This window comes from Ammospiza nelsoni, chromosome 2 (assembly GCF_027579445.1).
Source record: "Ammospiza nelsoni isolate bAmmNel1 chromosome 2, bAmmNel1.pri, whole genome shotgun sequence".
NCBI lineage: Eukaryota > Metazoa > Chordata > Aves > Passeriformes > Passerellidae > Ammospiza > Ammospiza nelsoni.
Window position 1 is genome coordinate 27,736,737 of NC_080634.1, and position 14,256 is coordinate 27,750,992.

Below are 14,256 nucleotides of genomic sequence, written 5' to 3' on the forward strand. Positions count from 1 at the left end.
AAATATTCTGAAATCTGAGAAATCTTAAAAGATGAAGATATAAATAAAAAAAATGAAACTAATGGCTGAGGTTTTGTTTGTTTGTTTTTCAATTCTTTATGCTATTTCATGCAATATTTAAGGGGGGGGAAAAGCACAGTGATATGTATGAGAAACTTCAAATAAACTGCCTTGTATTGGATGAAATCAGGAATACTGCAACTTAATTCAACATTTATATCATCACTCCCCCACGTTCCCCATCTGAAAGATGCAGTACCCTGTAGTTGCAGATAAGGAAACAGAATTCTCTTGTATGTTCACTTTCATGAAAGATAAATTTGCTTTGTTCTCTATTTTGGTCCCTAATTCAGAAAACCACTTAAACATATGCTGAAGTTCATAATTTGCCACTCTACCACTTATGCATCTACTCAGGAATATGCCTAAAGTCAGGCATATGCACAGCACACTGCTGACTGTGGACCTTAGAGCATTCTGTTCATTTCTGCAGCTATTCTAATTTAGTGACGTAAATGTACAAGGAAGTAACACATTTTGAGCAATTTTAGCACTCACTGGCAAAAGTGAGTTTTGAACTTGCCTATCCCCACAAACAGTCTGAAAAATTATTAAAAATTAATAGCTAATTCTTTATACATTTCAGAAACTGCTTAATTCCAGCAATTACTTTAAGCTGTCAGGATAGTGAAATACTATGGCATGAACTTTCACTTTGTATCATTGCTGAGCAACCAAACCTGGAGCTGAAATGCTGCTCTCCTTCTTAGGAAACAGTTAAAAAAAACCACAACAAACCTTCTTATGAACATGTGGCATGTCAAATATTATTTGTAGAAGCTATTCAGTAAGTAATTTCAAATAAGTAAAATGCAAAGAAACCGCAGGATGTTCACAAACAATTTTCAAATAGAAATGGAAGAGGAATTCATTAAATAAATTATTTGCTATAAATTATTCACCTACCTCTAATCTTACTACCACTTAGACTATAAAATTCATGCCATAAAAGATACAGGATTCGTGCCATAAATGATACAGGATACATAATAAGGCATCATTAACTTATGCATTTCCCAGTGCTGCTATATTTTGACTGTACAGTTATATGTGCATTATTATATATTATATATATATACACATGCATTAAGACATCCTTTTGGCTTTAATGGACTTTGAGTGTAATACGTTTCTGTTTTTAAAGCTAAGCTAAGGAGACCTAGTCTGATTTTAGCTTCTAAGTTGATTTTGAGCTCCAAGGCTGAAACACTCTTCAAATCTGAGAGAATAATCCAAGCTGTACTCTGAGCAAAGCCAAAATGAATGGAAGCCTTACATAGTTCACTAATTTAGTGAGATTTCCAAAATTTGGGCCCATTTCACATAAATTCACAATTAGAGGTGGACACTCCTTTGTGTCTATCAACTTATGTTCACACAGTGAACATTTTCATAAAGGTGAAAGGGGTGAGGAGAAGCTGGAAGCAGATCACTGGCAGGAGACAACAGTGACCTTCTGGCACCCTCTGCCCAGCACTGGATCACAGGGTCAGCAGCATCCCCACCTGAATCACTTTTCCCCTCCGGCAGCTGCAAGAAGAGCTGCCAGCTGTGCCCTGGCTATATGGCCAGAGGAGCAAATTCCAAAAAGAAACCTAAATTACACTATGAAAATTATTTTAGCCACAGAAACAAAATCCCAGAAAGGATTCTCACTTGTTACCAGGGATGAAGGAAGGTTTTTCTTCTTGTTTGTGTCCTGATTTGTTCTAAGTGACAGCTATATTCCACAGCTTGTTTGATCTCCAGCAGTTGTTTTATTATCTTATATCATAACTGTTTATTTTTAATTAAAAGTACAATGATTGTCATTGAATTTCTCCATTTGTGGAAAACTGATACAAGTTGTCATTCTTTGGTTGTGGAGAAAGAGAATAAAAAAGGATTCTTGCAGTTGTCAGAAGAATCTCTCAATTATCTCAATTGCAGTGAGTTGCAATTAAATGCTACTCCTTACCATCCATGCACGGTTTTACACCTTGGAAAGGAAGGAAGAGTTGGTTTGGCAGAGTTTCATCATTCTGACTGGCTCATAGCAGGCTCAGTCCTTGGCCCAGTGGATGTCAGGTGCATTTGTCCAGCCCAGCACTGTGGCCCTACACACGGTGTTATTACACACTGGTATTTCCACAGACCTTCTGAGTGCTTGAAAAGACCCCCAGAGGAGGCAAGAGCATGGGGTCCTCTCGCACCAGAGACCTCTTGAAGGCTCCAGTGCCAGGTCCTGAGACACAAACCTCAAAGCTAAATAAGCTTTACCACAGCAGTTTCTACATCAAACACAAGGAAAATAGCTGTGGCTCTGCTGACAGGACTGCTTCCACTCTTGCTTATTGCCAACATAAATTCACATCAGCTAGGCTGTCTAAAAAGAACCTGAGGGAATTGTGTGCTTAATTCCCATAGGTATCTTATAAAATCCCAATTGCAACAGACAATGCTCTATTTTTTTCTATTTTCAGGGTGAAGCCACACCATGGGTAGAGAGTGGGTAAGGAAGAAGGGCTGCATTAGACCCAATGGAAACCAAGCTTCCCTTAAGCAGTGAAGAAAATACTTCACAATGCCTGAGGACCAGACTCACTCTTCTCTGTAGGAGTGCCCTGGCTAACACATCTCCACCATGCAGGGCAAAACTCACACAGAAACAGAACTTGAAGGCAGGACAGTCACGGCTCAGACCATCCTGCGCCTCCCAAACCAGCCCTAATCTGATCCTGATTAGCCCTGGCTGATCCTGCAGCAGAACCCAGTCAGGAAAGATTGCCTCCAAAGTGTCCTGAAGGCACAGATTATTTAAGATTGCCACCAGTGTCACACTGCACCCAGCATGTGAATAGGCAGCAAGCTGGAGGTGAGTAGGACAGATACCTTGCACACACAGTCCCCTCACCTGCGACCCCAGGGCCACCCCTCTGGGGGCCCCAAGCAAAATATTCATCATGAAGATGGTCAATTCAAGGATGAGGGAAGAACTGCATTTGATTTAGTTGCTGCAGATTTTCTCTAGAGACTCAGAATCGACAACCACCCATGAGCCACTGCCACAAAAACTCAGGATGAAAAGTATCCAGCAGGCCACTGATTAAATCAGCGGCCAGGCAGCATTGCCCAGTGGAGAAGGCATGGGCTGGCAGTCAGGAGATGCAGGCTCCAACCCCACGTTGGCCATGGGAGTCCTGCATGACCATGGCAAAAGCACTTCTCATCTCAGGGCCTCAGTTTTCCCCATCAGCTGCATGGTGATCTAGATAACAGGGCTGTTACCTGAGTCACTGAAGAGAAAGATTATACAGGGATTAGCATTAAAAAAGTGGGTGGGCAGAGCACAGCATAGAGAGGAAGGGTTGTGAAAAATACATGGGCCTCTGTCTTCATGCTCCTCATCTCTTTCCACAAAGTGGTTACTAAAAGCAAAAATAGTATGCTCTCCCTACAAAAGCAGCACACAGCAGACACATATATTTAGATCACTGTGAAATAAATACTGACTTTTGTCCAAGGTAGGAAAAAGGTACCCTGTGCTACAGAGAGGAAGAAAGACAAAGACGACTGAAGTCACCCTGAAGCAAGAAAAAGGAAAGAGTACAGACCTCTGAGACAGATTCAGCTGTGGTATAAACATGGATGTTAGCCATATTCAAAAAGGTCAGGAATAAATGACAAAGCTCTCACGAGCCTGACCTGGAGGTCCATCAGGTGCTAGATGTGTACAGGACAAGCACTCATCTTCCTGCATGTCAAACGAGTAATTTCAAATCCCCAAATAAATGGTAGGACACTGCAGCAGAAACAGCCCTCAGGAAGGACAGGACAGAACACCTTTTCAGTAATTTTATTTCGCAGCTTTTTCGGCTTGCATAGCTATCCCCCTTGCCCAGCTGAGGATGTCACATGCTGCTTTTCCTCTCCCAGGAGACATCAATCTGTCACTAGGGCCACTCTCTCGACACTATCCCCCAACATGTGTTCTCTACCCCTCTGCTTGCTCAGAGCACAGAAATGACAGAACAGAAACCCAGTGGCAGCAGGTGGGAATGGAGCCCACATCCCCTAATCCCAGTGCTCTCAGCCAAAAAAAAAAAAAAAAAGGAAAAAGCAAAAAATAAAGAGCTCCCCCGATCCCCTCGTTTTTCCCTTACATGCATAGCGTCACTGCTGCTGAATTGCAGCCTCAGAGCAAGGAAAGAAAGAGGCCCAAAAGGCAGCTAGGAAACCCACCGTCCATTGGCTTCCCTCCACACGAGGCGAACGGACTCCTTCTGCTGCAGTGCCTTGGCAAGCACACCTCTCTCTGACTCAGCACCTCGCCGGCACCTCCTGTCAATTATTCCCACAAACTGCTGACGCCGGAAGGGCTATTTGCAATTAGGATGCAACACAAGCCGGTGGCGGTGGGATGCCTCAGCTCCCCCCCTTCACCTGCAGCGGTGCCCTCGCTGTGAGCCCTCTGGCTCGGGGCTGGAGCTCCCAGCGAGGGTGAACCTGTGGGGGACGGGGCACGTAATGCAGGAGGGCTGGAGGATGGGGACCAGGGGGTGGGGGAAGCCTGCCTGTGCTGTACCTATTCTGTGCATAAACAGACAACTGCTGTCAATGTGGCAGCTGAAATGAAGTCTTGCAAAAAAAAAAAAAAAAAAAAAGGCAAAAAAAAAAGGCAAAACAGCCACTGGGAATAAGGACGAGAGCAGCAAGAACAGATGAAACTATGCAGAAAAGCTACAGGAGAGCTAGCAGGAGCATTCCCCAAAGAACAAGCAAAGCACAGCCTTGCTGCAGCTCCTGCAGCTGAGATGCACAAGCCTGCTCTCCCTGTCTGAGGCATTTCCAGCACAGAGAGGGAGGCGCTGATTGCGGATGAGTCCCGTAATAAGGGCCCAGGGCGCAGCAGCTGTTTCAGGGGCAAAAGGAAGGGCTGCCCTTGACAAGCCAAGGACATGACACTTCTGCAGACAGACTGAGGCCATTCTGTCCCTCTGCCAAGTAGCCAAGGTCCTTCCAACCTCTCCGAGTCACTAGCTCACATAGTCAGAAAGCCAAGCAGGTCTGCACATGAGCAGCTCCACAAGCCATGGAGATGTTCAGGCAATAAACCCCATCAAACAGTGAAGATGAACCACACAGTTATGGAAGCAGCCCAGAAATCACACACGCTCAGCAATGCCCTGCAGAAGCCCTCCATCATCTTCTGCTCCATTAAAGCAACCCGTCTTCCCCCCATCCCTGTCTCCTTCTCTGGTCATGGGGAGCACCAGGCGCCCTTCACTGCCACAGGCAGTGAGAGGCAGCAGAGTGAGTGATGCACTCCATGCAGGAAATCCTAGGGACCCTTTTACCAAGAAGCAGGGCTGCATTTGCTGAGATATGACCTCCAAACCAAACATTCCGGAGTGCAGCTAATGCTGATAGACCACATGGGAGCACAGGTCAGAGCAGGTGGTGTGGAGCTGGAGCAAAATCTCCAAGAAGCACTTTGGGTTCAATGCAGTGAACCAGTCCCTGCAACATGATGCAACTACCTCTTTTTGCAGCCATACCAAGCAACACAGTGTCCAACATGCCTTGCAATCTGTGTGCCCACAGCTGTAGAATTCGTCACAGACTCATGCCCTGCCTGGAAATCCAGTGTGGGTAAAGAAGCAGAGACATCAAACTGCAGAATGGGTGATATACAAATCTCATCTAGATAGCTAAGGCTGAAAAGGGAGAAAAGTTAACTAAAAAAAACTCTCACTAAAGCAACCTGTATTTCCCAACAGCCTCCTGATCAGGTAAAGAACATCAACTGCACTGTGTGGAGTGAGAGCAAAGGAACAAAGTCAAAGAAAACAGAAAAAAATAGTGACTGCAGCAACATGTGCAGGAATTAGCTAAGAGTCACAGCAGGCTACAATTCTGCAGCGTCTAAAAGAGCGTAGGTAGGACTTGGAACAACCTGTCCCAGCACACTTAGAAGCTAAAACCCTGCAATGATCTAAAGATACAAAGTAACAGTGACTGCTACACAATAAAATTTAACATCCCTGTGAGAAACACAGTAGCTGAATTTTGCATTGTGCCTCTTACATGTTAGAAAAAACAATTAGAAGCAGAAAGGCTCAAAACAGCCTAACTCCAAAAGCAGCGGAACTGAAATTGTTACATTGTACAGTGGTGTGCGGAAGCAATCTCAGCATCATCACTGAGAAGGTACTCAGTGCTCTAAACAAAAAACTGCTGAGAAGCAAGAGAACACACTGTATGGCCAAACAACAGAAACAAGAAGTGATTCAGTCTAAACAGTTACCTCATAAAATGGTAGATAGGACTGAAAACAAAACTGAAGGCCAAGTGCAAAAGCCAAAACCCAATCACTTCAGTACATTTAAGAGACAAGTCCAGAAGTGCAGAACAGTTGAAGAAAATTTTCTCAAGTGGCTGTAACTAGCAAAGACCAGCAAACTCTTGCTAGGTCAGGTGGTTCTTGAAGTTGGTGTGCTCTTCATAAGGGAGCTACAGGCTAACTGGAAGTGTCAGCAGTGTTTGGTTAAATCAGCCCAGTGCCCTAAGCCCATAAAAGTACACAATAAGGGACAAACCAAGCTCAGGGGAACTTGTGGCCCTGCAATCCACTCTAATTTTGGAAGGAAAAGGACAGTACTAAGTAATTAATTTTCTGTCACTTCAAAGTGCACCTGCTAAACTGTTCTGGGCAGGACGCCAGTCCACTGCCAGACCTGTCCCCTGCTTGCCTGGTGTGGGAACTCCTCCCCTGGCCTTGCCCCAGTGGGGTTCAGGCCAGCTGAGGTCAGGCTGAGTCTGGAGCTGCTGCCCCACTCCTCAGTGCCCAGGCTCAGAGGCATGGGAGCCCCTCTCCCCCGCCCTTGCTCTGGCCCTGATTACAAGGGATTACCCCCAGGTTTCTAACCAGTTCTGGGGTGGTTTAATCTATTCCTTAATATCTGGAAGAGAGACAGGAAGCTGGCAAAGTGATTTGGGCTGGCTGAGACAAAAGAAGATTGAGAGAGACTTCCAAGGGATCTGACAAAGCTAAGCAAGTGGGCAGCATAATGCAGGATGAAATTCAACATTACCAAACAGACAGTAATAAGAACTTGAGAGAATAATCTGAACTACTCATATACCATGGGGCTCTAATTCAAATGTAATCGCTTGAGAAAAATATCTTGATATCACTGTGAACAGCTCAATGAAAACATCTGTTCAACATACAACAGTGGTCAAAGAAGCTAGCAAGCTGTCAGGGTGTCTAAAGGCAGAGGCTGAAAAGAAGGACGCTGGAAGTATTCTAATGCCACCAGGAACACTGAAAGTGCACCCTCAGCTGGAATTGCTGGGGTTACTTCTGCATGGCACATTTGAAAATGCAGAAGGCACAGAAAGGTTTCATCATTCATCAATCAAAAACACTTAATGGACAAACACTGTTAAAATTGGGACAATTTAACTTGGAGATGAGTTAAATAGAAAGAAATTATCAAATGAGAATGAAGAAGTGAAACAGATAAATCTCTGGGAGTTTTGTTTGCTTGTGGGCTTTTTGTGTTTGCTTGTTTTTTCAAGAGAAAAAAAGAAAGGTTGTTTAGCATAACTGAAGAGCAGAAAACATGACCAGACATAGGGAAAATATTGTCATTTTCCTTTTCTGGTTTTATTTTTTTTACTCCTCCTAAGCACAGACAATAATTAACTACCAAGAATGATTAGCCCATGTCATAGTCAAGTCAAGAGCTCAGCAGAAATCACAGAGGCCCATGCATTTATAAGGATACTGGGAACATCCACAGATACATCAGGTAGAACAAAAAAAACCCAAAAATAGAATGAAAAAAGCATAACATCACTATACCCTCATGCTTCCAGGCACTAGCCAACTAATTAGTGGGGATTAGGAAGTAATCCCCCCCAGTGGGCCTGCAGAAAGGGGTGTGCCAGCCCACTTGCTCTTGGCAGAGATGTTAATGGTCTGGGCAGAGGGAAAGCTGAGCCTGCAGCCCACCCGCAGCCCCTCAGCTCGGGAGGCCGAGGGCTTGGTGTGTCCTGGGCCACTGCACACCCACCCTGCTGGACACCAGCTCAGGACATGGCCCAGGGGGCTCGCTCAGCCCAGCTCAACCGGGCCCCTGGCAAGGGAGAAGTTTTACATCTGCTGCTTTGCAAGGTGGGGACTTGCCTGAGGAAGGGGAGGAGATGGATGTTTTATTCACTCTGCATTGGTAGAAGGAGTACATGACTTAATTCATTTTATGGCAAGGAAGTGGAGTGTGCTCATACCCTAAAATTAAGAGAAAATTGGGTTTTGTAGGCATTGAAGTCCAGAGCAATGCATACACCAGCCTATTCCGAGGGCAACTTGTAGCACAGACACGACACCAGACTCCCCTTTGCTAAATGTCTGACACCAGTTTATCACTGAGGAGGTTTTGGCATCTCCCATTGGAGCATCCAGATTTGGCCATGGCAGCAGGGACCAATGGGCTGACCTGGCCCAGGACTGCCTAGACAGGCTGCTGCAGAAATGCACCACAGATTGTAAACAGGGTGTCATTGCCTCCCCACAAACAACACTCCTGGCTTCAACATTCCTGGTAAAATCAAAGCTCAGAGGTAACTTGAGTAAGTGGAGTTCAGATGCTGGCTTTCTCCTGCTGATGCTTGTGAAGCAAAAGCTCATGTTCTCATAGCTACATTGGCTCATGAGAGTATGAGAAAATAACTGCACAAGTTTTTGTCCCTAAATAAGCAATCTGATGAACATAATACCAAAATTACACTTGAAATTAGCTTCATGCAGAGATGCAAATGTACAAGTACTGCTATGCTGCCAGGAGGAGAGCTGTGGCTCTGCACATGCACAAATAATAAGGGACTGAGCTCAACCTGCTAGTCCTGTTCTGATTTCTCCAGTGACTGTTCCAGAAGGAGAAACAAATATTAACAAATATTTGCTGTATTTCTTAAATAGAAACTTGACTTTTTCAGTACAGTGCTCTACAGCACAATGAATAAGGAAAGGACAAGAGCAGTGCACGTGTACATGGTGTTTGCATACATGTGTCAAGATGGCAAAAATAATGGGCAAAGACTGTGCACAGGTACGACCAATTGCTGCAAGTTGGTTTTTATCTCTTTTAAGTGCCCTGCAAAAATAAAAAAGCAGCAACCACTAAAGCTTTACTGAAGTTACTTCCACTAAACCAAAACTTATCAAACATGGGATTTTTTGTAAAATCATAACTGCATTTCAAAAGAAAAACAGGGAGGAAAAAAAAATCAAAAATGTAGAAACATTCCGTTTAAGCATCTTTGGTATGAAAAATTTTGACTTTTCACATCAAAATATCTTTTTGCTTAGAGTACTTCCTTGTATTATAACAATACCACTCCACAAAGAGACAAAATATCAGTGTCCTAAGATGGAATTTATCTCAAAAATTTCCTTTTAAAATCATCAAAGCATTTGACTTCCACTTCCATTTAGAATGAAGCCAAATTCCTCAATTCTGATTAAATAGAGCAGCCCAGTTCATGCAGTGAAAAAAAAGGCAGGAGCCAGGACACAAGTGACCTCCAAAACCAAAGAGATGAAAACTTCTAAGAAAAAAAAAAAAAAAAAACCTTAAAAGTTCACTCTGCACAGTAAAAAATGTTGTGCTTTATCCCTGGTGCACAAGGCATGAAACAGTTGCAAGAATAAAGTAGGGAGGCATATGACCAGGAGCCCTGTAATTGTGACTTCTCTAAAGGAGAGGCTGGGCAAACGTCCTACCTGACAGCAAGAAAATAATTTAATCTCTGTACACATCAGTTTTCCATGCTGTAAATCAAACTGACTTCCCTCACAAAGTAAGTTTGGAGACTCTCAATTAGGTAATGTTTATAAATAACTGTGCAAACACAGGGTAGTAATAACCAGAGAACTGTCTTTGCTACATTGCTGTCTGTTAAACAACCAGGAGCTAAATTTTTCTCTGAACACTTACAAAAGGGAAGGCAGCATTAATGCTCCACAAGGAGGAAACTACAAAGAACAGATTTTCAGTGCATGCACTTCTCCTTGAAATAAACTGTGTTAAAAGCACTTTACTTAAAAAGCACGATGATAGTAGCATCCTGCTAAATATAGATGACTCACCACAATTTAGTAGTGAACATCCCTAAAGACGACCATTACATTATTGCTTAACCTGCTGCATAAATTTAAGCATCCTCCTGTGGTTACAGTTTGTTCCAAGACACTCAAGACTACTACCAGCATCCACTGACCTTCAGTGGGTCACAAGGTCTCTCTGAGTTTTGCCTTCTCCATCTGTACTATTGGTACAAGAATAAAAACACTACTCTCGCAAGAAGGCAGGAAAAATAATTCCTAAGTTTCCTAAGTTAAGGAGTTGTTTATACCATACTTTGTATATCCATATTACTACTGAGCAACTAAATATAGCTGCTCCTGAGGCACTCTGAGATCCCTTGAGAACAGAATCTTATAAAAAGAAAATTGCAGTTTAGGCAATACTGAAGAAACAGAGATAAAGAATTGGTTTCCAAAATAAGGGAACGATGCCCACTTCAAAAAGCAGTAGTTAATGCATCTGTGCCTACCACTGGGGACCAAGGTCAGGTCACGAGCAAAATGATTTATCTACACGTCACAAAACCACACAGCTTGACACAAATGGCAATCTGTTCCATAAAAACACTGCAAAAGCATGAAAGGGCAAGGGACTGACACAGTACTCCCTTTCTAGGGCTGAGGACCTGGTGCAGGGCTGGGAAGCACGGGTGGGTAGGACAAGGGTGCTGCAAGGCCAAAAGAGTTTCAGCTGTGAGAACCTCAGACCGACAGGAGGGCGACTCCAACAAGTCATGTGAGGAGCTGTAGAGCTGCTGTTGCATTAATCCACCACAGCCAGGCACCCTCACCCCCTGCTCTTGCAAGATCCATCTGCAGTGGACTGTAACACACTGAAATCTCACCTGTTGCAGTTCTGTGTCACAGGTTCCAAACACCATGCAGTTAAAAAACACATCAGCTCTGCACTCTGACTGTACCCGATGTGTGATTTCTACCACATTTGACAATTTGCAGGATGCTATTTCTGGAGACATAGGAGGATTGATTAGCAATCCCAGGTTTTGTTTCAAAGCTCTAAAGAGAATTCCCTCCTATCTTTCCCTAGATTCCTCCTTGGAAAATATTATTGCCACAACAAATTATTACGGTTATAATGTTTTAGAGGGAAAACATAGATGCTGCCCTTGGCCCAGGACATTAACATGGATATAATAGGCCCAGAAAATGGGCAACTAGCACCAGCTACAAAGGATAATTGTTATTCTACAAATTGCAAAGCAACATAAGAAAATGGCTCTATAATAATTGACTTAAATATCACTATGAAGTCTAATTTTATTTTATTGTAGGTATAAAGTGTGAGAATGATGAAATGACCTCCAAAGTCTTTTTTCCCCCCAACAACTTTCATTTTCTTGGCATTAAGTATTTTGCCTGATTATACACTCTTACAGTTTCAGATCCTTCTTTTAAATCTTATTTTTAATTTAGGAATCACTTTGCATATGACCCCCCATTTTCTTCTATCTTCTAAACCAGCCTAAAATCTCAAAAATGGCGGAAAAAATTTAAAAATCACTCTTCCTAATCATACTTGGCAGGCCAGAGTAGAAACACACTTACTAATCTTCTGCAAATGTTGTTTAGAAAAAACTCTCCCAGTTTAATTTCAGCTTTCCTGGGTGTATGTCTGTTCCTTATCCCTTAGAGTGTTTTCTTTTCAAACTCAAGAACCACCAAAAAATATGGCAGTGTTGTGTTCCACAAAAATAACTGTGTACCACAGCTATTTTCATCTACCACCATCTTCTAAAGACTTTTCCTAAGACAAAATGAAAAAAAAAAAAAAGCCAAGCTTGAGATATAGGTGTTTCATTCAGGTAACTATGAAGTCTTAAAGGAAATTGCAAGAAAAACCATTACACTATTGGAGATAAATATTTCATGGGAAAGGGTGTTTTCACACCTAGTTCTGTCCAATGTCACTGTCCCCGTGTGCCCTCAACAAAAAAAAAGAAGTAAATATTGAGTCAATGCTTAAAAGGATGATTAAATATCACTTCAATTTTAACCTTATATCTGATTACTGTTGTATGTTTTTGCAGTGACATCATGTCAACAGGACTTCACCACTTATATGCCTTTAACTGGAGCAAGTCCAGTAACTCCATAGACATTTACACCTTTGCAATGACTGCAGGCAAGAAAAACCTGTAGCACTGAGAACCTGAAAATAATTGAACTTGCTTTCCAAATTGGAAAAAGGAAGAAAAGCAAATCAATAGTGTGAAGTATGAAAGCTGAGATTATTTCCTTCAACTTAATGCTAGTAAACTTTATTTTTTTTCCATAATTCATCTCTTTGAAGTCAGCAGATGCAATTTCCAGTTAATGCATGAGACTCAGACTCCCAAACAATTTCTGAGGACAGGAATGCAGGGTGCATTTGAGGCTGAGGCATTTGTGAAAAGTTCATTTATCCATCACAAGACTTGTTTCTAACCAAGCCCGGGGTAGAGGGGAAAGCCTGCTGTGCCTTGCAGGGCAGTGAGAGCTCAGCACAGCCACCCAAGCAGCAGACTCCACCCATATCCCGACTGTGAGGAGGTTTCATCTAGACCTTGCTGAGACATCTCTGGTCCTCTCATGGGAGATCCCATAATTTCTTACTGTCCTCCCTCTGTCTCAGGGACCTCTTGCAGCAAGTTTCCCAGTTTCCCAGCAGTGAAGGTGGCCCAGCTATCTCAAAGCTGTGAGCTGCTCACTGCTGAGCTGAGCTCTGCAAAACTGCTTAGCGAGTGTCTGCATTAAAGGTCAGACCTTAAGAAAATTGCCATGTGGACCTCTGTAAACCATAACCAAGCGGGCTGCTCTAAAGTTTAGCATTACTTGAAAGGAGGCATTGCCACCTGATCAACAGATGAGCCTGAACATCTTGCACTTGGTAGTTTCTTCTGCTGCCCTTAATGCAGCACCTCCTGGTGCTCCCCGGCAATGCACTAAGCGATGTGAATAGCATCTGTCATACGCAATTTGTTTCCTCTCCGCACAGAGACCAGGGAACACACCTTATTTTGGAAGGGCTATAGGGGGCGGGAGGTACTGGAGTCTCCACGTCCCCGGGGGCAGGCACGTATCTCAGAGCTGAAGCGGTGCGCCGTGTGCCTGGAAGGAGGAGGCAGAGGAGAGGATGGGGGGGACACAGGGGGCTCCGAGCAGCCTGTCACCATCTCTGCGGAAAGTTCCCTGCTGCCTCAGGGCCTGAGGGATAGACCAGAGTTTTCCACACAGGTGAGCTTACCAAGGGGCTAGGCCCAGACAACTGAGCATAACGTGAAGCCCAGTTTCAAGCAAGTTTTACGGCACGGTAAAAAATAAATTAAATAAAATATGTATATATAAGAATAGAAGGAAGGATGGTGCAGCGGAGGCAGCAGAAGGAGCCGAGCAGAGCAACGCTCCTTCCCCACGCCTGCCTGCAAAAGCGCTCGCCCGCCGCCGCATTCCCGAGCATCCCCGGCGGGACCGCAATCAAAACTTCCCCACGAGCGGGGCACCGCCGTGGCACCGGCGGCGGCGACCCCGCGGCCGCAGGGCGATGCCCCGTGCCGGGCGCCGCGCCCCGCTCCGCCCGTGCAGCACTCACCTCTCAGGGCCAGGAGCGCGGCCAGGGCTGCCGGCACCCACCTCCCGCCGCCGCCGGGGCGCCGCCGCGTCATGCCGGGCCGGGCGAGGGGCGCGGAGCGGGCCGCCGAGCCCTGCCTTTGCCCGCCGCCGCCGCAGGTGCCGCCGCCGGTGGTGCCGCCGCCGTCCCGGGACCGCCCGCTCGCGGCGAGGCTCCGCCGTGCCCCAAGCCCCGGTCGCCCGGGGAGGGCGGCAGGCGCGGCGGCCGGACCGAGAGCGCAGCCTGGCGGCCCCGAGCCGCCCCCGCAACCCGCCGGGCTGCGGCTGTCACCCCCCGCGCGGCACCGTCCCGGCGCGCAGCGGCACGTCCCACCACCCTCCTCCTCTCTCCGCGCAAATTGGGGGTTCCCCCCTCCTCCCCTTCCCCGCCAACCCGATGCCGCCGCATCCGTAGGGATGCTACACGGGCCAGGGCGTGGAGGTGCGGTCCAGCGCAG

The 14,256-nt window shown here is 45.2% G+C and overlaps 1 protein-coding gene across 2 annotated transcripts in view; it reads right to left on the bottom strand.

The window, feature by feature from the left end:
- Positions 1–13,854, bottom strand: part of IGSF11 (immunoglobulin superfamily member 11) — a 104,060-nt gene extending 90,206 nt beyond the window's left edge. Inside the window, exon 1 of one of the 2 annotated variants that reach the window (XM_059467061.1) lies at positions 13,782–13,854. In XM_059467061.1, the coding sequence (XP_059323044.1) occupies positions 13,782–13,854 (73 nt within the window). Of the gene's footprint in view, positions 1–13,203; positions 13,252–13,781 lie in introns of those variants that run through there. The other variant, XM_059467062.1, reaches the window with a different exon arrangement.
- Positions 13,855–14,256: the final 402 nt, after the last annotated feature.